This window comes from Sciurus vulgaris, assembly GCF_902686455.1.
Source record: "Sciurus vulgaris genome assembly, chromosome: 3".
NCBI lineage: Eukaryota > Metazoa > Chordata > Mammalia > Rodentia > Sciuridae > Sciurus > Sciurus vulgaris.
The window spans coordinates 68,755,707-68,778,204 of record NC_136463.1 but is presented as its reverse complement, the minus strand read 5'-3'; the positions used below and the strand labels follow the sequence as shown (position 1 = coordinate 68,778,204).

Below are 22,498 nucleotides of genomic sequence, written 5' to 3'. Positions count from 1 at the left end.
TCCCACATTTTGCTTTCTTTTATGAGTCGATCAGAGTCGAGCACATGCCTGTAATCCCAGTGACTTGGAGGCTGAGGCAGGAGGATCTCAAGTTCAAAGCCAGTCTCAGCAACTTAGCAAGGCCCTAAGTAACCTAACAAGACCCTGTCTCAAAATAACAAAATAAAATTTAAAAAGGACTGGGGATGTGGTTCAGTGGGTTCAATTCTTGGTGTAAAAAAAAAAAAGTTGATGAAAAGCAACACTCACTGTACTCTTTTATGTTTTGGGGGCCATTATAAGCACTTAACATGTTTTGGTCCATTTAATACAACTAGTCTACCTGTGAGATGAGCTCTATGAATACTCCCATTCTACCAGATAGAAAACTGAAGCAGAGTGTTTCAGGAACCCACCAAGTTCAAATCCAGAGCCTGAATTTGTATTCACTTCACCTTCTCCCCATTCACTCCTTAATCACCCATCGATCACAATTTACTGAGCAATTACTAGGTGTCAGGCACATGACCATATCCAGGGGCAAAGCGGGTGGGTATAGTGGTGCTCAGGACAAAAAAGTAACCAGCAATCAGGGTTCAGAGGGTAGCTGCTACTCTTGTATACACAATAGGGAGCCCAGTTTGTTCCAAGTGATCAGCATGGGCTCTCAGATAAGGTGACATCTGCTGAGAAAGAAAGGATAAGTAATCCTCAGAAACACCAGTGAAGACAGACAAGTAGCCCTAGGTTAGACAGCTCTGTAGGCATGTGCCCTCCATGCCTACCAAGCCCCCCCCAATGCCCACAGAACCCAGGGTTGGGGTGGAGCCCAGACAGAGGCCTGGACCTACCTCAGCAGCCCTCTGCTGCCCAGACACATCCTCCACAAAGTTCTGGCTGCCTCACCCAGCAGTCAGCCTGACTCCCAGAGACCAGAGGTGGCTTTGCTGACTTCCAGCCTCCAGAAGCCTCTGCTGCCTCCCACACATTCTCTAGACCCTTTCCATGAGAGACCTAGAGACATAGCCCTTCCAGCCCCAGAACCCAACAGGTGTGGGGATTAGCAATGTATTCTTGGGACCATGTGTGCAGCAATGGACACTGGGCTAGTCCTGAAGGAAGGAGCTGGGCAGGGATGGCAGGTGAACCAGGCCAGAGCAAGGCACAGGGCTCTGAGTCTCTGTCAGAGGAAGGCAGCTGGGAGGATCTGGGGTCAGACCAGGCCAGGGGGTGGGAGTGTTCTCTGCAGAGCCCCCTTCTCACTCCTGAGCTCTCGGTCTCTTGCCTTCAGTATCTGGCTTCAAGCCCACCCACTGCAGCAAGCCATTACAGCTGAACCCCTCCAGCTAGTCCCTTTCTTGTCCCCTCCATACCTACCAAGCTTGGATCTGCTGCTTCTTGAAGGCTCAGGAGCTATGTGTATGCGGACAGGAGCTGGGGCTCCCCTGCACACTGCAAGCCCAATGGGACTGATTATTTTGTCCAATTATTTTGCAGCCATTCTTATTATTCCCTTCCCCCATTCCCAAGGGTACCCACACACAGGGGCATGCACAGCCTGTGTGCAGGCATGTGTATACACACACACACACACACTGATGGTCAAGAGATGGCCTGGGGTGGGGTAGGCTCGGGACAAGCACAGGAGAAGCAGGATCTGCACACACTCACCACTCAGCCGTGTCCTCCACATATCTAGAGCTGTGCTGGGCACAGTGGTAATCAGAGTCTCAGTCCTCATAAAGCTTACGGGCACAGTAGTATATATGGAGCTTTTATGCCAATTAAAGAAACCTCTTCCTCCAGGCCTTAGGGAGGCAAGTTCAGGCCAAGATTTCAGTCCCCATTCACCCCTTAGGCAGACATCCTTGTGTAGTACACAACCTGCACACCTCTACACGACAACCTTGTCTGCTCAGCTGTATGCAATATGTTCTGTGTTATGAAAGGCCTGGGAAATGCACTGTCAGGGCTCTGAATAAGGTTGATTCATTCTGCTTACGTTGGGGCTGGTAGAGGCTCACAAAAGATGCAGAACCGTCTACGTGGAGGAAGAATATTAAGAAACAACAAAAACTGTCAAATGTAGTCCTTTATCATATCTGATCCTTGCAATAACCCTGAATCTTTGGGTTTATTTTACAAATGGGAAAACAGAGGCCCAGAGAATCTTTCCCAGTGAGTGGCAAAGGTGGAGTGAGAACCAAGGCCCAGGTCTACCTCCCTCCAGGACCTAAGCTCTTTGCCCTCCCCAGAGTCTCCCGCTGATAAGTCCCTTCTCTGTCTGGTCTCCAGGGCAGCACTACTCACAGGACTCCAGGCTATGGTTTGCTGCTCTAGCTCAGAACTTCAACATAGAAATCTTAACTGTAACAAGTTACTTGCTGTGAGCTCACACAGAAGGTTCCTGGATGAAGAGAAGCTTCTCTCTGGCTCAGCATGCCATCGCTCTGCCCTGAGACTGGGTAGGTGTCTTTTTTTCTTTTCTTTTATTTGTTACTGGGGATTGAACCTAAAGACAATTTACCACTGAGTCACTTCCCCAGCCCTTTTTATTTATTAATATATATATATATATATATATTAATTTTGAGACAGGGCCTTGCTAAGTTGCTGAGGCTGGCCTTGAACATGGCGATTCTCTTGCCTCAGACTCCATAAAAAGGAGGTACTCCTATGAAATTGGGCAGGTGTCTTGTGGCAGCACACATGCTGGCACTGGGGCTGTGGATGAGCCCGTACAGGAGCAATCCCATGGCCTGGTCTTTGGTGACCCTTCTGGGCTCCAAGTCACAGGGCTTGCCTCTACTACCCACCCGTTAAATCCTGAGTATCCCCACATCCCCTACACCAGCTCAGTTCTATCCCAGGCCTTCCAGGAGGTCTGCTCTCTGAGTTTTCTATGAACAGCAGTAGATTCCTCTCTGCAACTCCCTACAGCAGCTCTCTTAAACATGCTAGCCCCTGGGCCTCGGCCAGTCCCTTGGGCAAGAGGCTGTTAAACCAACTCCTGGGTGCCCACATCACAGAGAGCTCAGTGGTGTGATGACAGGTGTGAATGGTGCAGGGAGCCCTATATGATGCCTTGCCCCCTCCACAGATGGCATGAAGAGAGATAGATCACTTCCATTTCACCAACTGGTAAGCCCACTGCATTCATCTCACTAGTTTATGCAGCTTATCCTGATGTCCCGTACATCCAATGGTGGGTAAGATACTGCCTGCTTAACCCCACTGACCCCATTCCAATCCACCACAGTAGCCCCCAGATAGCACAGCATTTACCCTCAGTAAGGAGGAAGTTTCTGCTCCAAGATGCCTGACCATAGGGCAGGATGCATGAGCTCCCCGTCTCTGTCCCCTTGGCATCTGCCAGCTGGTCCAAGTTGCTCAGCTTCTACCTTCCAGGGAGGTCTGGTCTGACCCTCTCAGCATCTACTCCTTAGCTTCTTCTAATGCCAGCAATAACCACCCAACTCCTAGACTTCATTTTGGTGGAAGCAAACCCACTCCTTGCTCTAGGGATGGGCACTGATTGGTTTGAGTCAATCGAGACATCCTACTGACCCAGTCTAGGCCAGTGGAAGGGAGGAACCCCAGGACTTGTGCATGAGCTACCACAAGAAGAGACTGTATGGTATGGTCTGGGGAGTATGTGTGTGTGGCTGGAACAGCTGCAGCTACTTTGCTGTCACAATGGGAGGGAGGTTCTGGAATGGACAGGAGCTGCTTTGAGGATGGGCTGATACTGCAGAAGGCAGAACCAAAAGCCAAAGAGACCTACCTGGTCCCTGATGGTATCCTTTTGTTTGCTGAAGCCTGGACTTTTAAAAAATATTGTGAGCCAACAGATCCCTTTTGGGATCTAAATCTCTTTCATGTGTCTAAATCACAACCCCTAAACCCCTCTTCCCAGTGGTGAGGGCCCCAGAGCACTCACCAGGTTGACAAAATCCTGGTAGCATATCTGCCCATCTGCATGGCTGTCAGCAAGGGCCAGGAGTACCTCCCTTTTGTGCGGGTCCAGCTTGGAGCTGTGGCTCTCGAGAAGGCTGCGGAACTTGCCTGAGCTGATATAGCCTGTGTTCCCAGGGTCAAACTGAGGGAGAAGCATAGACAGCAGAGGGGTCAGCAGGATACCACCCACTCCCAGCACTGATGTGAGGGCCCAGAGTGCCACAACCAGTCACAGGTTCCTGTCTCCAGCCCTCCACCAACAGAGGCCCAGGTGGTATCTACAATGTTTTCAAGGCCCCCTTCACTCAAGTAATGTAAACAGGTCTCCCCTCAGCCCTTCCCCCAGATGGTGGAGGGAAGCAGGAATGGAAAAGGTGATCCATAATGGGAGTTGGGGAGGGATGAATGGAGGAACTTTGGATGGGGCAGAGGGAAGTGAGGGGAGGGAAGGGGGCAGGGGAGTAAGAAAGTGGAATGAGATGGACATCATGACCCTAGGTACTTGTATGATCATGCGAATGATATGAGTCTACATCACATACAACCAGAGAAATGAATAGTTGTGCTCCACTTGTGTACAATGAATCGAAGTGCATTCTGCTGTCATGTATAACTAATTATAACAAATAAAAATTAAAAAAAAGAAAAAGAAAGAAAGAAAAGACAATGGGTTTGGCAAAGGGAAGGAACTGCTGGGCCTGGGACAGGAGGAAGGCAGGAGGAGGTGTTCCAGTGAAGACTTTCCCAGTGATGGGTGGGCAGAGAAGGCGGCACAGGGAGCACAGCCTGGCAAGCCCCTCCCAGGACCCACCCACACACCCCCACCTGAAGGCTGGCAGCCTCCCCAGAGACACTCTGCTCTGCAGTTTTTGTTTGGGAGTGTGTGTGTGTTTTACATCAGTCTCTTTTATCCTCTGCTATACTGCACACCTGCGTCTCTCCATCCAGGATTCCTTTCCTCCCTCAGATTGTCTTCCCAATTACTCTGATCTCCCCTTCTCCGGAAGGCTCTCTAGGGACATGGCCTGTCCTGGCTGCCTCCCTGCTCTTTGGACCGACTCCAGGCCTCCCACTCACACTGTTCTCTAACTACCTTCACCTCCTAGCTGGGCTGAGACTTCCCTGAAGGTTGGTATCACAACTTGTCCCAGGTGCTTAGCACAGAGAGCCTGTGCTGTGGGCACTCAATCAAGGTTTGCCGGATGAACAGGCGGGGGATGTTCAAATGAACAGACAGGTGCTAATTTTCCAGGAAACACCTCGTGAATTCATTTAGAAAAAGTAAGATCTTATTCATCTCTCCCAGAGAAGCCCTTAACCTTTCTGCCCTTCCTTCTCTGCACAGCCCACTGGATGCCAATCCCCACATCCTCCCTGCTAGGAAATGATACTCCACACTATTGTGTCTCTCTTCTCTCCTGGGTGCTGAGGGTGTTCCTGTTTGCAAAGGGCTTCCCCACGTGTCTCTGGGGCATCCCTGAAGATGCTGCTGTGGGTTGCTTAGGCTTTAAAAGGCAATGTAGGAGCTGGGCTGTAGCTCAGCGGTAGGAAGCTTGCTACCATGCACAAGGCCCTGGATTCAATCTCCAGTATTGCAAAAAATAGAAAAAATAAAAGGCAAGAGACATTGGGGACATATGTGTGTAGAGGACAAGGGAACCTAGAAGGCCGGAGCCACATCTCCCACTTCTCTGGGTAAGGTTAATGAAAGTCACTTTGGGGAAGCAGATTCTATATGTAGCATTTCTAGACAATCCAAGAGCAATGGTCAGGAGTCACAGTCACGAACCTAGTGAAAGGCAGAGGCTCCAGAATTCTCAAAGTCCTACTCTAAACAGAGATATTTAAAGCAGAAAAGAGCCCCAAACAGCAACAATTCTGGTGTCCTTATTGCTCAGAAGCAGAAAGTGAGCCTAGAGCTGGGCTCTGTGGTGCACGCCTGTAACCGCAGCAACTTGGGAGGCTGAGGCAGGAGGATCTGAGTTCAAAGCCAGCCGCAGCAAAAGTAAGGTGCTAAGCAACTCAGTGAGACCCTCTCTAAACAAAATACAAAATAGGACTGGGGATATGGCTAGAGGTTGAGTGCCCCCTTTTTTTGGTGCCAGTAACCCCTTCCATCCCTGTAAGACACATGCACTAACTCCAATTATCATGGGAATACATTAGCCTGGCCCCAGCTGGTTCCATGTGGGATTCAGTGCTGGGAGGGCAGATGGGTGACAGGGTGGGGTACAGGTCCTGGGAGATCCCCATTGGGCACTGTGGGGTACAGTGCTCTGTCTCACAGTGTGGAGTCTCTTGCCACAGCAGGGGAAGGAAGCCCAATGGTTTTGCTATTTTCTGGGAGCAGGGACGCCAATCCCCTCCCAGGGGCCTCCTGGAAGGCCTGGGAGGGCTGTGGGGTAGGGGGCTGGGATCAGCACCAGACAAAGAGCCACCTGCTCTCCTCCTCGGCCTCCCCCTCCAGGGATCCCTGCTGTTGTCCTAGTGACAGGGGCTGCCCTGTGGCTCCTCCACCCCCAGCCCCCAGCCTGGCCTGCCCACCCTGCCCCAAGCACATTACAGGCTCCTCACTGCAGAGAATGAGCTGGAACCAGGCCGAGCCTCCATTCTCTGCCAAAACTCCACCTTTCATGCCAGGGCCAGACAGGCCAGACAATGGGGGGTCACTGCTACCCTTATAATGAGGCCTCAGGGACTCCAGAGGATGACTAAGGGGGAGGGAGAGGCAGGGATGGGGCCAGCTTCTGAGCTCCATGAATGCACACAGGACACCTTTCAACCACATCCAACACCTGGGCAGAGCCTGGCAGCAGGCAAAATCCCATTCTTGTCTCTGCCACTAATGAGGGTTTATGTAACTCAGGGTAAACAGCTTGAGCCTTGACTGCCCCATCTGCAGACTGGACCGAAGCAAACAGGGCACAGTTTGCCAGGACCTTGGGGGTGTGACACCAGCTTCGCTTGCCATTCGAACAAGGGCCACCTCTCTCCCAGGACGTGTGGCAGACCCTCTCTGGGTACATGGCACCCGCTGGCCTCCTTTGGGCCTGCCGAAGGGGATGAGATCATAGCAGCACAGTTTGGAGCTTTCAGAGAAACAAGCCCTGTAACTGTATTGTCCTTGTTAATAATGTGCTGAGGCTCCTGGGGTTCCCCCTCCCTCGGGTACCATGTGCCCTGGATTCACCTACCTTGGCAGTGGGGCGCTCTGGGGATGAGGCTGGGGTTGGGGGAGGTTCGACCAGCTTGACCTGGGGTAGTCTGGGCAGCTGGAGGACGGTGGGCTGTGAATGGCCCAGGGGCCTCCTGAATATTGGGGAGTGGGGCAAGCCTACATTCAGGCTGAATGGAAGATGTGGTGGCAAAGGGAGGAGAAAGGAATGAAGTGAGAAGCCGGCCCTCCCACACCTCCCACCCACCCGCCTCAGCCTTTTTTTTTTTTTTTTTTTGGGGGGGGGGGTGCTGGGGATCGAACCCAGGGCCTTGTGCTTACAAGGCAAGCACTCTACCCACTGAGCTGTCTCCCCAGCCCCTTGCCTCAGCCTTGAAAAGACCTTCCCTTCCAGAGGACTATTAATCCCACTAGTGCCAAGCCCTCGGGCCCCTAATCCCCTAGGTCACCAGCTCACACTCACACCTCTCTCTCTCTGTCATCTCTCTTCTTTCACCCTGAGCCCCTTCCTGGGGCACTAGCCCACCTAGGCTGGAGAAATGAATTACCAAGTTTTCTCCGTATTGCTGCTGTCTGGGTTTCCTTCCCCTCTTTGGGGCAAGGTGTGGGAGGAGAGTCCCAAAAGATGACCCCCACCCCAGTTGCAGTGCCATTTTGGGCAGTTCATTCTGCTACACTGCTTAAGTTTCTCCATCGATCAATCAAGTGGCAGGAGCTTTCCCTTTTAGAGGAAAAATAAAGGGTCCACATTCATCCCTGTGCATGTAAGGTGCGTGCCATCTATGACGGAGGACGGGGAAAGAGTCACAGCCCATGTCACTCAGCGGGGCAGCAGATCCATTCTGAATCCTAGTGCAGTCAAGGGGCTTAGGGAAGGTTTGGGACCAGGATGAGGCAGCTCCACATGGTGGTGGGGAGGTCTGTGCTGCCAGAGGGTCCTAGTGATATCCTAGTGATACTGGGGAGGGACAGCAGGTTAGGAACTCATAAATCATGGTCCAAAGGTACCTTGGTGATTTTCAAACTGCACTGCTGAGGCACAGAGCCAGCAGAGAGGGGACTGTGGAGTAGTCACCATCCTTCCCCAGGTCAAGCAGCTCCACCTTGAGCCTGTTTATACCCTGGCCTTCCACCTACTACCCAACCCAATGACAACACAGTAAGAGCTAAAATATTTGGAATGTTTGCTATGGATCAGGTACCTGAGGTACCTCACTGGAGCCTTAGGCCACTATCCATTCTAGTTTGCTCAGGACCATCCTGGTTTGTATGTATTCTCTGATCATGGTTATTAACAGTGTCCCCTTCACTTTCAAAGTGCCCCAACTTGGCTGATAAATTGCATTGGGCGGGATAGAGGATGAAGGCACCAAGCACTGAGTTGCTGAAGTTTGAGCAGATGGTAACTGGGGCAGATAAATTCATAGCAGGCAGAAGGGCCCAAAGCCTGCACTCTCTTCCATTAGTAGTATTCAGTAACTAAAGAGTTTGAAAGACCCTAATCCAGTCCTCTCATCTGTTCACCTAACACTTATTTGCTAAGGATCAACTGTGGGCCAGGCATAATGTTCATTTTATGGGTGGGGTGACAGGGAGCAAAAAGAGTGAAAGAAACTAGCTCAGAGAGTGAGTCAGTGGTCAAGGACATGATTTGAGGTTCCCCAGTTTTGCCCTCCCTTGGTTTTCAAGTTCCGCTGTATGAAATAGAGTCCCTGCTGCAGGATTTTCCCAGTACGTTTTGTGGAACTTCAGGTCCAAGATGTGCACGAGGTAAGGAGTCTGTTATCCCATAGTTGGGGAAACTCTCTGAGAGGGAAACGATGGGCAGAAGCTAGAGAGGGAGGGCTCCGCAAGGTTGTAAAGTGGAGAAACCTGATTTTGTCTGGCTGGCATTTTCCAACCTAATTTGACCTTAGATCACAGTGTTTTTTTCAGAGTAACACTGTGCGGAATTCTCTCTAGGAAAAACGCATGCATCCACAGTAGAGTCATGTTTCCCTTTTGGGTAACACAGCCCCTTTGTTGGTGGTGAAGGACCAGCCCTTCAGCTCCATTTCATGAATGGCACAGGTTCTCAAGGCAGCTGACACTTTGCTGGAGTCCTCCAGCAAAACTAGAAGCCTGTGGGATCCAGGCCCAGCCAGAGGGTTGACCGGGGACACCAGGTCTCAGGAGAGATTGAGAAACCAGTGACTGGCCTAATAGGGCCGCTGAGCTAAGCGCTCAGGGATCCAACTCCACTGGAGCTGGGATTGCCTGCTCAGCACCCAGGACAGCAGCACCGCTTCCCCCTCCCAGCTGCAGGCTAGTGAGCCTGGCCAAGGCTTCAACATTTACTCAGCACCAACGGAGCATAAGAGAAAGAGGAGGGGAACCCATCTATTTCATATCTATTATGTATGTGTAACTTGCATTTGTAGGACAAGTGCATTTATGGCTCCTGTTGCCAGCACTTGAATTCTGTCTCCTAGGAAGACGCCCCCTCTCTCTCTCCTCCATCTGTAGGGGCCCAGGACCTCAGTGAGAGCTGTGAGCACGCATAAAGATCCCAAAGGCAGCACCTGGGGCCAACAAACCAGCTGCAATAGCACAAAAACCTCCCAAGCCTGGAAGGCAGGAACCTGGGATCTGAGACAGGTTCCCATCTCCATCTCTACTGTCTCCTCTCTGTCCACCACGGCAGAGTGCATCCTGGGAAATGACCACAGCACATATGCACTGAGGCTGGGCTATGGTTCAGCCAGCTTCCCCTTCCCATGGTGTGGGGGGACCCTGGCTCACCTGCTGGCTCCTCGCATCATTACAAAGCTTCTGACAGAGCAGAATTAACGAGGCTGCTCAAGGGTTTATGGCTCAGCAGAGCTGTCCCCACCCAGCAGCCAGAGCACACCAGAGAACTCTGGTGCATTCATGGATATTTACAACTCCATAAATTAGGTCCAGACTGCAGCTGCCGAGGTCAGGAGGTGAGGTGATGGGAGAAGGCGCTTTCTCTTTCAGTTTTCCTTCCTTGCAAATGTGGATGCTAATTTGCCCCATAGAGAAATCCACTATGCGCCCTTTCCTTGACCTCTCTCCTCTGACTCTTCAAAATACTGACTTTCGTAATTCTTTTGTTGTTTTTATTCTCCCACCAACCCCAGGTTAAGTGAAACTAGTCCCATTTAACAGTTAAGGAAATTGAGGTTCTTGGAGATATGGAGAAACCAACCCAAATAATCACAGCATTCCTGTGAGGAGAGAGGCACCTCCAGCCAGCTCCAAGAGGGCAAGGCAGGGATTTCCAGAGACCTCAAGCCCCCATGGGAGGGGAAGGAAACTTCTCCTAAAACCAGGTTCTGATCCCTTCGGTCCTCCAGCCTCCCCAGATAGAGGCAGTAGGGGCCTGGTGCTCCCTGCTCCCCTGGGGTTTGGCCAGGCTAGGCACTTGCCAGCTGGAGAAGCTGCAGGGATTCCAGGATTCCCAGTTGTAGTATTTCTGTTCTTTCAGCTGACACCCTGGGGGCAGCTCAGGCCTCAGGAGACTTCTGAAAGCCCCAAGCCAGGCTCCTGAGCATGTGTAGGTCACAGAGCTGAATCCTAGGAACTGGGGCTGGCAGGTTTACTAAGGAGCCAGAACACTATTCCCTCAACAGAGAAGGTGGCATCCTGGCCTGAATCCAGACTGAGTGGCCAGACAATCAGCTTGTCTAGAAAACCACCTAGCTCTCCCAACACCTGGGCAGTGAAGAGGAGACCTCAGATCTTTCCCAGAATGCAAGAAGCTGGGATTGAGTGGACAGTAGGGCCTGGGGATCAGACTTTCCCCAGACCTCCCCATCTGAGGATGTGCCCCAGAAAACCCTGCTTCTCCTTGCTCAGTGCCACCTCCAGGGACTCTCAGGCAGGCAGCCCTGGCTCCCTTGCCTCTGCTATGTCACAGGCTCTGAGGGAGTGTTGGGGGCTGTGACTCAGAGGCAGGCCCCTTGGGTACCAGGAACAGGCATAGGGCCCAGGCTGACTCATCTGGCCCAGGCTGTCAGGGTCACCTAGGGACTGAAGCCCCATCAAGACTATAAAGTCAGGAGTCTAGAAGGAGCAGCAGGCAGGGAGCAGCAGGAGTGGGTGGGAGCAGAGAGGGGGTCTGTCATCTGAGTCATCTCCCCACTTTAGCCTAAATCCTTATCCCCTGCTGCTCCTTCTGAAAGCCACTAAAGTATCTCCGGTATCCTGGAACAGAGATTGAGAGATCTGGCAGAAGGAGGAGAACAGGATGCAGACCAGGAGCAGGTAGGCAGGATAAAGAGGCACCAAACTCCCCCTTCACTTCCTACAGCCCTTCGACCCCATTTCAGAAGCCACACAGAAGACTTGGGGACAAACACACCTGCTACAGAGGTCTCTCATTTGCTGTCTTTGGGTAAGACCCATCCCCATGTGCCTTAGTTTCCTTCTCTGTGAAGAGAGGACAACACTCTCCTGGGGCTGCTAAATCAAAATGAGATGACAGACATATGTGCACACAGCAGACACTAAGTGTTTGCTCCCTCAGAGAAATTTTACCAGTGAGACCTGTACACTGCTTTAAAAAATAAAAACAAAACACCCAGGGAAAGAGGCCAAGGGCTACCTCTAGCTGTTCATGGCTCAAAACATACCTGGACTCATTTCCCTATAATAGGACAGAGCCCTGGGCCCAATTTCACCATCAGTCACCAACTGAAAGTCCACCAGGAGTTGCCAAATAGAAATACCAGGCAGAGAGGAGGCTGGTTCAGCCCACCTGGTGGCCAAACACCTGCCCCTTCACCTCCACCAGGCACTCAGCTCAGACAAGACAGGTGATCAGAGAGGAGCACTTGGGCATTAACACTTCCCAGGTAGACTTTGTCCAAAACCTTATCTTTTTTTCTGGAAAGTTCAGTGAGAAGTGTGGTTTTCTAGTTTTTGCCCTAAAAAAAGGCAGCTTGATGGGGAGGAAGAACCTGAACTGGGGATCTGGACACTGGTGCAAGACCAAAATCAGAGCCTGTTTGAAAACAGTGTTCATTTCTTTAAATTCCAATAACATACAATAATATTTATCAGGTGCTTACTACCCACTGTGCCCAGTACTGCACATACCACCCTGTCCTCACAGTGCTAAGAGGCAAGTATTATTCCAGGCAGTTTACAGATGAGAAATCTAAGGCTTGGAGAGGTTGCCTGGCTTGCCTCTTGTCACACAGCTAATGGGACAACAAGGATGTGGCCCAGACGTGTCCTCCACCTGCCTTAGTCATCACCCAGGGCAGGTAAGCAAATGGGGGTCCGCAGGGCCTGGTGGCAAGAACACAGAGCTCTCGCACTATTGTAGCAAGTGACCTCACAAGGTCACTGACCTCTATTTCCTCATTTGCAAAACTAGACTGGACAAGATGCTTCCACTGACCTTCTAATAACCTGTGGTCCTTGAGAGGTGGTGGCATCCACATGGAGGCAGGGATGGAGTAGAGGGGAGTACAGGGGCACAGGGTTATGGAACCTCATGGTCAGGACCTGCTCCTGGACTGAATATTTTAACCTAAGACGGCACAGGCAGGGCTGTAGTTTGACCTGCCATTTGCTCAAACTTACATGTGCATGTGTGACAGGCAAGCCGGCAGGCAGTGTGTGACCTGGGATCCCTTGTCTCTATTGCTCAGTTACCATCAAATGCATTTTTTGAGAGGTCAGGGATAAAAAGGTTAACTCCAGCTGATTGATAGGGTCACTGGAGCAGGGACAGAGCAGGGAATCTGGCTTTGTGGTGGTGAGTCCATAGCCACAAGAGTCCCAGAGGCCACTTAATAAGGGTTTAGGGGTACAGAATGCAAAGGGAGGCTCCAGTTAAACCCAAGGCTTTGTTCCCCTCTGGGAACTGTTCTGATGGTTAATCGTATGTTCCGGGAGCCACGGCAAATGATGCTGTCTCTGGGGCATCGTCTTCTCTATGCTCCTCACTAATCCACTCAGCAGTCTCATCTGAACCTCTTTTCAGCTCCCAGAACCCCTTAAGCCAGCTTGCAGGAGGACTATAAATGAGATGGGCATCGGGTCAGGCCAGGGGAAGACCCCCAGGCTGGAAGGAGTGGGGCAGGGGAGACACTGGGGGAAAGAAAGCAGAAAAATCCTCTGGGCTCAGAAGTGGTTCTCACAAGGAATCCAGATCTCAAAAGTGGTCCTTGTGTTTCTTCCCAGCAAATTCTGATTCCCAGTCAAGACATACCTGTCAAATGTCCACTAGGAATCAGATAATGCAAAAGGAGATTCCACTTTCACTTAATTCTCACAGTCATCCTGGAGTTAAAGATGATTGTCCCCATTTTATAGAGGAGAAAATAGAGGCGCGGAGAGTTAATATAATTGTCCCCAGTGACAAAGTCAGTAAGACTTGAACTCAGGTCTGGCCACCTCCAAATCTGAGGTTCAGCCCTCTGCAGCCCACCTAAGCTACCCCATGCTTTGTTTGTGGCATGTGTTTAGAAGTTTGGTGAGACAGTCATGCTTATCTACTTCCCATTGGAGAGATTAACAAAATCAGGGTCTTTTTGGCAGGGTGGGGGGCAGTTTCTGGGAAATAATACATGTTACCAGAAAAAAAGGAGATACAAAAGGAACAATCAAGTGATGACCAATTCTTTCCATTCCCTCTTATTCTTCTGAACTCAACAGCAACTGTGCTTTGTTGACTTAACAGAACTCTGCTCCAAACCCTTTTTCTCATAAAACATTCAATGATCTTGGAGGCATTTTTAAAGGATGAACCTAGAAATGGCTTTTTCAACCCAGGAAATCTTTGATGGGTTAACTGGGCTCCAGTCCCACATCTGCTACTAACCTACTATTTGACCTTGGATAAAATATTTGACCTTGGATCTGAATCTCTAGGATTCAGGAAGAATCTGAAAAAGGAACTTTTCAGGAACAGATATAAAGCAATAATTAAAGGGCATGTGATTTGTGCAAAATTATAAATATCAGTGGCATAGATCAGAAATCAGAAATGAACCCAAGCACATATAAAATCTATCAAATGATATGACTTTTCAAGCAATATATAAAGGGTTTCTTTTTAAAAAAAATATTTTTTAGTTGTAGATGGACACAAAGGCTTTATTTTATTCATTTTTATGTGGTGCTGAGGATCAAACCCAGTGCCTCACAAATGCTAGGCAAGTGCTCTATCACTGAGCCACAACCCCAGTCCCAAGAAAGGTTTCTTAATAAGCAATGCTGGTGAAACTACATAGAAGTAATATCCAAGTGGAGTAAAGAGTTTTATGATTTTTTAATCATAAAAAATAGTAGGAAATAGAAGGGCATATTTATGAGATCCAGAGAGGGATGCAAACTGTCTCAGGTCAGAAGGAATCGTTGAATTGGATGCCCACCAATTCAACAGTAGAAAAATAAGATATTTTTACCAAGATATTGCACTGTAATAACACTGATATTTACGGTAACTCTAAAATCTATTTAAATATTTAGGAAAAACCATCAAGATCCCAAAGACATGAAAAGGTACTTCTCTCAAGGAAAAAACTGAGTAGAAAATGAACATGGAATATCTGGGAGTTGAACTGTAACCCTCAGGTTTCCTGCCTGTGGTGACTTCTGCAGCCCACAGAGAAGGGTTGGGGTAGGTGTCAAGGGATGACATGGACTGGTCATGCTACATCCAGACAAATGAGCAGCCCAGACAAATGCTAGAACAATGGGAACCCAAGAACAGGGGTCACCTACTTTGTTCACCTCCAATACCCACAAAAGGCATCCTGGACATTTAGGTGAAGGGAGACTCACAGGGGACCAACAAGGCCAACATCACTGTTCCAGACCCTGGAGTTCCAGTTAGCTTCATGCTGCAGGAAGGTGACTCCATATGCTGAAGAACCACACAGCCTGGAGGAAGTGGTTCAATTCCATTTCTGACACAGAGCCCAACAGATTCTAGTTTGAAACTGGGTGACCACTTCTTGATCCAAGAAGGGGAGGAAGGACCTGCCTGACTGGTCTGACTTACCATGCTATTGACTTCTAGAAAGTGAATTCTGTAGGCAGGGACTCTAATAGATGGCATGTCCCATTCACCCCAACTTGACCTATCAAGACTGTCTACTCTATAGGAAATAATGGGAAGGTTGCCTGCAAACTCTTCCCCAATTATGCCAAGTGCACCAGTCTCCCAGAGGAAGAGGCAGGAAGGATAAACTCTCACAGCCTTCTGAACAACCTGCTGTCCTTCCAAGACTGAGTATCCATTGGAAATGCTTCATCCCTGCTCTTTGTAGAGCCCTGTCAGGGCAACAGTTGAACGATAGCTAACAGTACGGGGGGAATGAATGCAGAGGGACTGGACATCTGCCAGAGGTCAAAGTCATGCTCAGGAGCAGCTCTCCTTAAACACAAAGCACCAACAGGAAGAAACAGCCTTCTGATGCCTCATAAGGGATAGAGAGTAGGTATCATACTGAACTTATTATGAGAAAAAATGTCCAAAGTTTTGGTAGTTTCTTTCCTAGAATTAATTTTGTCTGTCCAGAATGATTTCTAAGTGGGCTTCTCCAGAAACAGAGGGATGTTCTTGGTGACATTCAGGACTTTCCTCCTGAAAATGAAATTTTGGATACATAGTCTCTGCTTCCTGGAGTTCCAAATTCTTCCACTAAAAATTCTCCTCCATTCATCCAAAAGGCTTGTTTTAAAATGTATGCAGACACACACACACACACAGGAACTGGCAAAGGAAATTAATCAAACGTGAAAGACACAGAGAAAAAAGCATGATACACTTTGTTCTAGGTTCTAATTCTAAATCTGGCGGGAGGTGTGAAGGGCTGGCAGCTTGGTGGTAGCCATAGCAGTGGCAGCAGTGGGCTCCCTCCTGCCTTAGGCTTGGGGTACCAGGCCAGCAGCTGCTATACCCTTAGGGACCAGAGGAAGAGTGGGCACTCAGGAGCCCAGGGGGAGACACTCTGTCCTGTAAGGACAGCAGCTGGTAGATGCTCGTACAACTGTAGCAGGGCCTCATGGGTAATGTGATGAGAACTCCAAATCCACACCCCAGGCTCACTATGTCTTTCACCCTGCAAGTCCATGGCTTCAGTCCTACTTGGGCATCTGCATTTAGCTGGCTCTTCAACTTAAACCAAAGTTGTCATTTTTGCCAACCCTCCTCCTCTATCCCCACTTTTCCCTTTCCTCTTAGGTTCTGAATCTCAGTTAGAAACATGGTCCCCCCTCAGCTATGCAGGTCTGTTAAGATATTTCTGTTCTCCCATCACTATGTCTCTCTCTCTTTATTCATTCTCACTGTTATCTTCCAAGTTTAAGGTATATTTGGATAAATGTCCCACAAAAGTCCATATATTAAGGGTTTGGTCCCCAGGTTGGAGTTATTAGGAGGTGGTGGAAACTTTAAGAGGTCAGGCCTAGTGGAAGGTCTTTAGGTCACTGGAAGTGTGTCCTCAAAGGGGATTGTAGGATCCCCTCTCCCTCTCTCTTTGCTCTCTGACTGTGAAGTGAGTGGCATTTGCTCCACCATGATGTGCTGCTCGAGACCCAAATGCAATGGGGTCAATCAATCATGGACATGAACCTTGAAAAACTATGAGATAAATCAAACCTTTCCTTTCTATAAGTTGACTATTTCAGGTACTTATTGCAGTAATGAAAAGCTGACTAACACAAGTTAGTCTATTCACTGCAGTAGGTCCCTGGCCAGCTCCTCATTCCTGCATTACACTTCACCTCTATCTCACTACTACACAGGATCTTTCCAAACATAGCCTAGAACCTGAAACAACCCTGCTTAAAAACTTTGAAAAGTTCCCCCTGCCCATAATAAAGTTCTGGTTCAAGCTCTTCCTTCAGCCTCAACTCCCTCTCTAACCCAGCATACTTCCTCTGGCCCAAACATTTTCAAGTTGCATAAAGTTCATGACACCATCATTCTCATCCCCAGACTGCAATGCTCAGTACCTGCCACCACTAGGACATCTCCTTCCTTCTCTCCTACAGACCAAGAGGGACAAGGAAATGCAAAATAACACCTGACTGAGTACCAAGCAAAAAGGACCATTTCCTTACTGAAGGTTAAATGCCTATTTCCCAGCTCAAAAGCCAATACTAGGCATTCTCCACTCCATTTGCCACCCCAGGCATTGCAAATAATAACTAACTTCCATTTGTAACCTCCAGTACTCCCTCATCCTTACTGCACAATTAGGAAATAAAATTCCCCTTCAAAAGAGCTCATATTGTGAGGCACTCCCCAAGGATGGCAGAGATTTGACTTTATGGTAGCCATAGACCTTTGATGATGGAAGTAGAAAGAAAGCCTGATGGTTAACTCTAGACCTTCCCCGAACTCCCCAGCCTCCTACTGCAATTCCCTTGCCTACAGAAAACTTCCAGGCATTCAATACATGTTGTCTGGTTTCTACATGGTATGACTCCAGCTCTGGGGCAGTGGGAATTGTGAGGGGGATTCTCTTAGACTAGAGTGTTGCTTCCTCCTGATACCTGGAGAGCAGTGTTGCTCAGCCCCAGAAGCACTAAGCCACACCTCCATCCCACGTCACCACCTCGGAAGCACAGAGCTAGGGAAGCCCACGCAAAGCAGGGAGACTGAGACTGATTTCAGAGAGGGCTGGAAGAAAGGGGGGTTATTTAACTGCTCACATACCTGATCAAACAGGACTTTCCAGTGCTGGCAGAGAGGGAGGCCATGCAGGAGAGAAGAGAAAGAAAGAAAGACACACTTATCACCAAGGTCTCTGTAGTTTCCTAATGTTTCTGACCTAGCCTCCCAGCTACTGCCCAGGAGTCACAATTAGGCTCAGGGACTGGCCAGGGGAAATCTGGCCAGGGCTAGCTGTTCCCAAATAAGCAAAAAGAGGGAAGTCAGAGTGTGTGTGGGGGGGATGGGGGGCAGCAAGGTGGGTGTCTGGTTTGGGACAGTCAGGTGGTGATGTGAGTAGAACAAGGATGATTCTCAACAATTACCAAATAAAGGCATACAGCTCTATCCAAGGGCCTCTGATAACTTCTGCTGCCTGAAGTTTATGTCCACCTCCACTCCCACGCCTCTGAATGCATGCCCAGGTGCAATTCCCTTAGTCTGCTGGGGCAAAGAGCCCTGCTTCGGAGAACTGACTCCTGCATAAACATTAACATTCTGCCTGCAGGATTTTGAGGCAGGGGCGCGGTGGGTAGGAAAGGGGAGAGAGAGGCTTCCCAGTGTGCTGAAACTCACCCATTCTCTTCTAAGGTTCAGTCTTAAGCTGTGGGTACATGAGATTCTACCACGGGTTTGGCGCCAGAAGGAAGTGATAGGTTTAACCACAGAAGCCAAAGAGATGTTAAACTCCCCGTCCCATTCAGATTTTCTGGCTTTGGGTTTGTAGGTTGGGAGCCTGGCTTCACTTCCATCTCTCCACCCTGAGGGAGGCATGGGGCCCGAACAGGGTGTCTGTCCAGTTTTTCGTCCCTATTTGCAGGTTAACCCCGGGAGGGAGAAGCTTAAGCAACTCCAGTTCCCAGGGCTTCTTCCCAGTGCCAGATCCGCCGTTGGCGTGATGGAGACCGGAGCAGCAGATGGCAGGAAGATCTTTGGAGTAGCCCCTCCCTGGCCTCGCCCAGGGGACCGTCCCTGGAACCGACGTGATCTCAGACTCCTGAGCTATCCTTTCCCTGCTCAGGAACGGGTTCAGAGACAGGGACCAGTTTGAATTTCAATCAGTGTTGCGACAAGGCAGGTGTCCGGGAGGGAGCTAATCTGGGAGAAGGGGGTCGCCAGACCGGTCTACATAGCCGGAGACAGGGAATTCTGCGGTGCCCGCTCTTCCCTGGGCTCAGAGTCCGCAGGTCGCAAAAGGGAGGGGAGGGGGAGTCACTGCTGTGACGCGGCCGCCTCTGCAGGAAAATGCCGTGTCCCGGGCACTGCACCAGCCGCGGGGAGGGGGCTCCCGCGGCCGGCAGTTCCCTGGCGCAGCGGCCGGGGCTGTGTCCCGCAGGGAAGCCGCGGGAACCCGAACAGGGGCTGGGGTGGCGCGCGTATGCATCTAGGGGAGACCGTTCCCTCCGCCCACTCCGGTTCTCGGACCCGGCCAATCCGGGGCGCTCCCGCATCACCTTGAGACCTCCAAGTTGCCCCGCGGGGGTGGGACGGAGGCAGTTTTCTCCCTGGCGCCCCCCAGAAAGTTTGCCCGAGCGGAGGAGGGGGTACTCACGTCCTCTGGCGCCGCGGGCAGCCTCTCATCGGCTTCAGGTTCCAGCTCCTCGATGCGCTCCGCCTCGGCGCAGACGGCCACTGCGGGACCAGGACTAGGGTGCTCGCCCATGGCCGAGGTGGGGTCCAGGGGCTGCCGGCGGTTGCTGCGCTCGTCCCGGGGCGCCGGGCTAACTTTGCGCCGCGCCCGCCGCGCCGCTCCCGGGGCTCAGAGCGCGCCGCGCCGCCTCCGCGCCAGCCCCGCAGCCCGCGCCCGCCCCCATGGCCCTGGCTCCAAGGCGCCGCCGCCGCTTCCCGGCGACCCCCGGACGCTCGGCCCTCTGCCACCAAACTTCTCCGCGCTCGCCACCTCGCCGGCCTCCGCCTTCGCCGCGGCCCTGCGCCCGGCTCCGAGGCGAGGGCGCCCTTGGGCCAGCCCCGGCCCCGCCGCTCCCCGCACTCCCTTCCCGCTCCGCGCAGCCCCCGCTCTGCGCTGGAGTCTCCACCTCCCCGCGGACTCCTCGGGGGCGGCGCGCGGGCGGGGGCGGGGCGGCGCGGCGCTCTGGGCCCGCGGCCCCCGCCCCCCAGCCGAGCCCGGACGCCACCACCCGGGCCGCGGCGGTCAGAGCTGCGAGGCTCCGGGAGGAGGGAGAGCTGCGGCGGGGTTGGCGGGGAAGTGGCTGCATCGCCCAGGGTGGGGATGGGAACTGCGCTCTCCCCTGCCCCGTTACCAGCAGCCTTCTCTTGGGGTCGGGGTTTAGCTCCCGCACCCGGTGGATGATAATTTGAAGGCAACAAATAGGTGACGGAGGTAGAAGCGAGATTTACACTAAAGTTGGCAACCTCAGGGTTAACTAGGAATGAATTGGGGGAGGGGTGCTATGATGACTGGATGCCCCCTCAACTACCTCTATTCACGAAGGTCTCAGATTCTGGGAGGTCCGGGGAAGCCAAGGGATGGGAGAAGTGAGATAGGAGGGGCCTCAGGACCTCAAACCCTAAACCTTGAGCTCCCTACACTCAGAGCTATATAACTCTGCCCAGGCTTCGTTTAATCACGTTGAGCCCAGGGAAGTGCCCCACCTAGGAGGGAGAAAGAAACCAAAAAGCAGGAATGAAGTTAGCAAGAGTAAAGAATCTTTTAAGAGGGGATGACCAGGGACTGTTTCCCCACAGGGAAGCGCCCCCAAGAAGATCATATCCCCTAAGCAGAGGCTCTGCCAGTATCTGGTAGCAGTGGTCAGTTGGGACAGGTGCCCAGCTCTCCCGAAGACTTCTTTCCTGATGATATCTCCCAGTCAGTCCCCAGCTTGCACCAAGTCTGTGCCCTTCCCAGCCTCCTCCCACTACTCACTCACTGGCCTTTGCCCCTCTCCCTTCATCTCTGAAACTGAGGCTCTGCAAGTTGCAATTAATGTTCTCATCTTCCTAAGGCAAACCCATAACCCCAGTCCCAGGATCCCACCTGTGACCACCTCACCATCAATGACTACTTCCCTTAACCACAGAGAAGGAAATGAACTCCTTTCCTAATTAGGTGAGTTTGCTACAGACACCAATTTTCATCTCAGTTTCAGAAAGTGTGATCATTTCAACTATTTTTGTTTCTCACCACCCTCCCCCAATCCCTACTCTACTAACAAGTCAAGATCCTGCCAAGATTTCCTTGTAAATAAAACTGTCTGCATGGGGTGTGATTTTGAAAACAGCCTTCAGGGGAAAGAAGAGGAGCTGACTTCTTTGTGGAAAGAAGCCCAGAAGGATAAGCAGCTGCTAGGGACCCTGAGGTCAGTGTCCTTGCCTCTCCCACTCCGTGCTGTCATTTGCTTGACTTGGGTGCTGACTCTATTATACTCAGATCTTTGGAGCCTGGAGAAGTGAGCCAGGAAGCCTGATTCCAGGGAAATTGGCAAGAGAGGACACAGGACACATGGAGGAGTTGGCCATTCTGCTAAGATACCCAGCAACCCTGAAGTATTCTGACTTCACCTGCTCCTTGAATACTGTCTCTTCTCCAGCCCAGGGACAGTTCTCATCAACATATCTAACTCTGTCATTCCCTCAGGTGCAAGGAACCTTGGCAGGCTCAGTTCAGTTCCTGAACATTCATTGAGCTTCTACTAAGTACCAGTGATAGAGCTTTCAGAATACAGAGATAGATAAGACCCAGACTGTGCCCACCAGAAATGGTTTAATTCAGGGCAACAGTCATGCTCAATGCCAGGAGAAGTACTGGATTCCAGGCAAGTCCGGAGGGGGAGGGTTCATGTGGATCTAGGAAATCTTCTCAGAGGATATGCCCCTCAGAACTAGGCAACGTGGGAAAGTGAAGAGGAGGCATTCCAGGCAGTAGCACCGGCAGGGGCAACGGGTGGGAATGTGAATCGGCATGCCATGGGAGGGGAACAGCAACCGATTTGTCCTGTGTGGAAATAAAAGCAAGGTGCTCGATATAAAGAGGCTGCCTGGAGGGAGAGGGTTGGGGAGAGCTTTGAGTTTCCTGAGAAAAGAGCTAGGATTTCACCCTAAGGGAAGATGGGAGTTATTGAAGAATTATGAACAGGAGAGTAACATTTAAAAAGATGACTCCTGGTGGAGCACAAGCTGTAGTCCCAGCTACTCGGGAGGCTGGGTAGGGGCATGGTGGGAGCCCAGTAGTTAGAGGCCAACCTGAGCAACATAGCAAGACCCTGTTTCAAAAAAATAAAAAAACAAAAGACCCCTCCAACTGTGGTTCAGAGGATAGATAAGAAAGAGTTTGGTCTAAGCACAGGGACAGGAGTAGTACCATCCAATGAAGGGTCATGAGATCAGCAGTGGTTAGATTAAAGGGCAAAGTAAGGATCTGGAGGTATTCAGAAGGATATCTTGTTCCTCCTCCTGCCCCCTAAAGCAGTTGTCTCATCCTGGCAGTGTTCCCAAAAGTCTCCTAAGAAAATTCCAGCCTCTCACCAGATTTCTCCCATCAGGAGAGCTCTTTCTTCTCTCCTGCCCCTGCTGGAAGGGGAATGGCCATCTGGACTTGGAGATTATTAGGACGAATTGTGATGCCCAACAACCTCTGTGAGTGAGGTCACACTCTCACCTGATGTCCTCAGTCTTACCAGCTTCACCTCAGTCCCAGGGGACTCTGCAACCAGGTACAACCTGCTTCCTAGTAGACAGTGGGACATGGG

The 22,498-nt window shown here is 51.0% G+C and overlaps 1 protein-coding gene across 2 annotated transcripts in view; it reads right to left on the bottom strand.

The window, feature by feature from the left end:
* Nucleotides 1–19,791, bottom strand: part of RHBDL3 (rhomboid like 3) — a 45,110-nt gene extending 25,319 nt beyond the window's left edge. The window contains exons 1-3 of one of the 2 annotated variants that reach the window (XM_079130500.1): nucleotides 19,345–19,787; nucleotides 17,799–17,822; nucleotides 3,920–4,078 (exon numbers count right to left, since the gene is read on the bottom strand). In XM_079130500.1, coding sequence (XP_078986626.1) covers nucleotides 3,920–4,078; nucleotides 17,799–17,822; nucleotides 19,345–19,455 — 294 coding nt within the window. In that variant the 5' untranslated portion in view covers nucleotides 19,456–19,787. Of the gene's footprint in view, nucleotides 1–3,919; nucleotides 4,079–17,798; nucleotides 17,823–19,344 lie in introns of both variants that reach the window. The other variant, XM_079130501.1, reaches the window with a different exon arrangement.
* Between the last annotated feature and the right edge of the window lie 2,707 nt (nucleotides 19,792–22,498).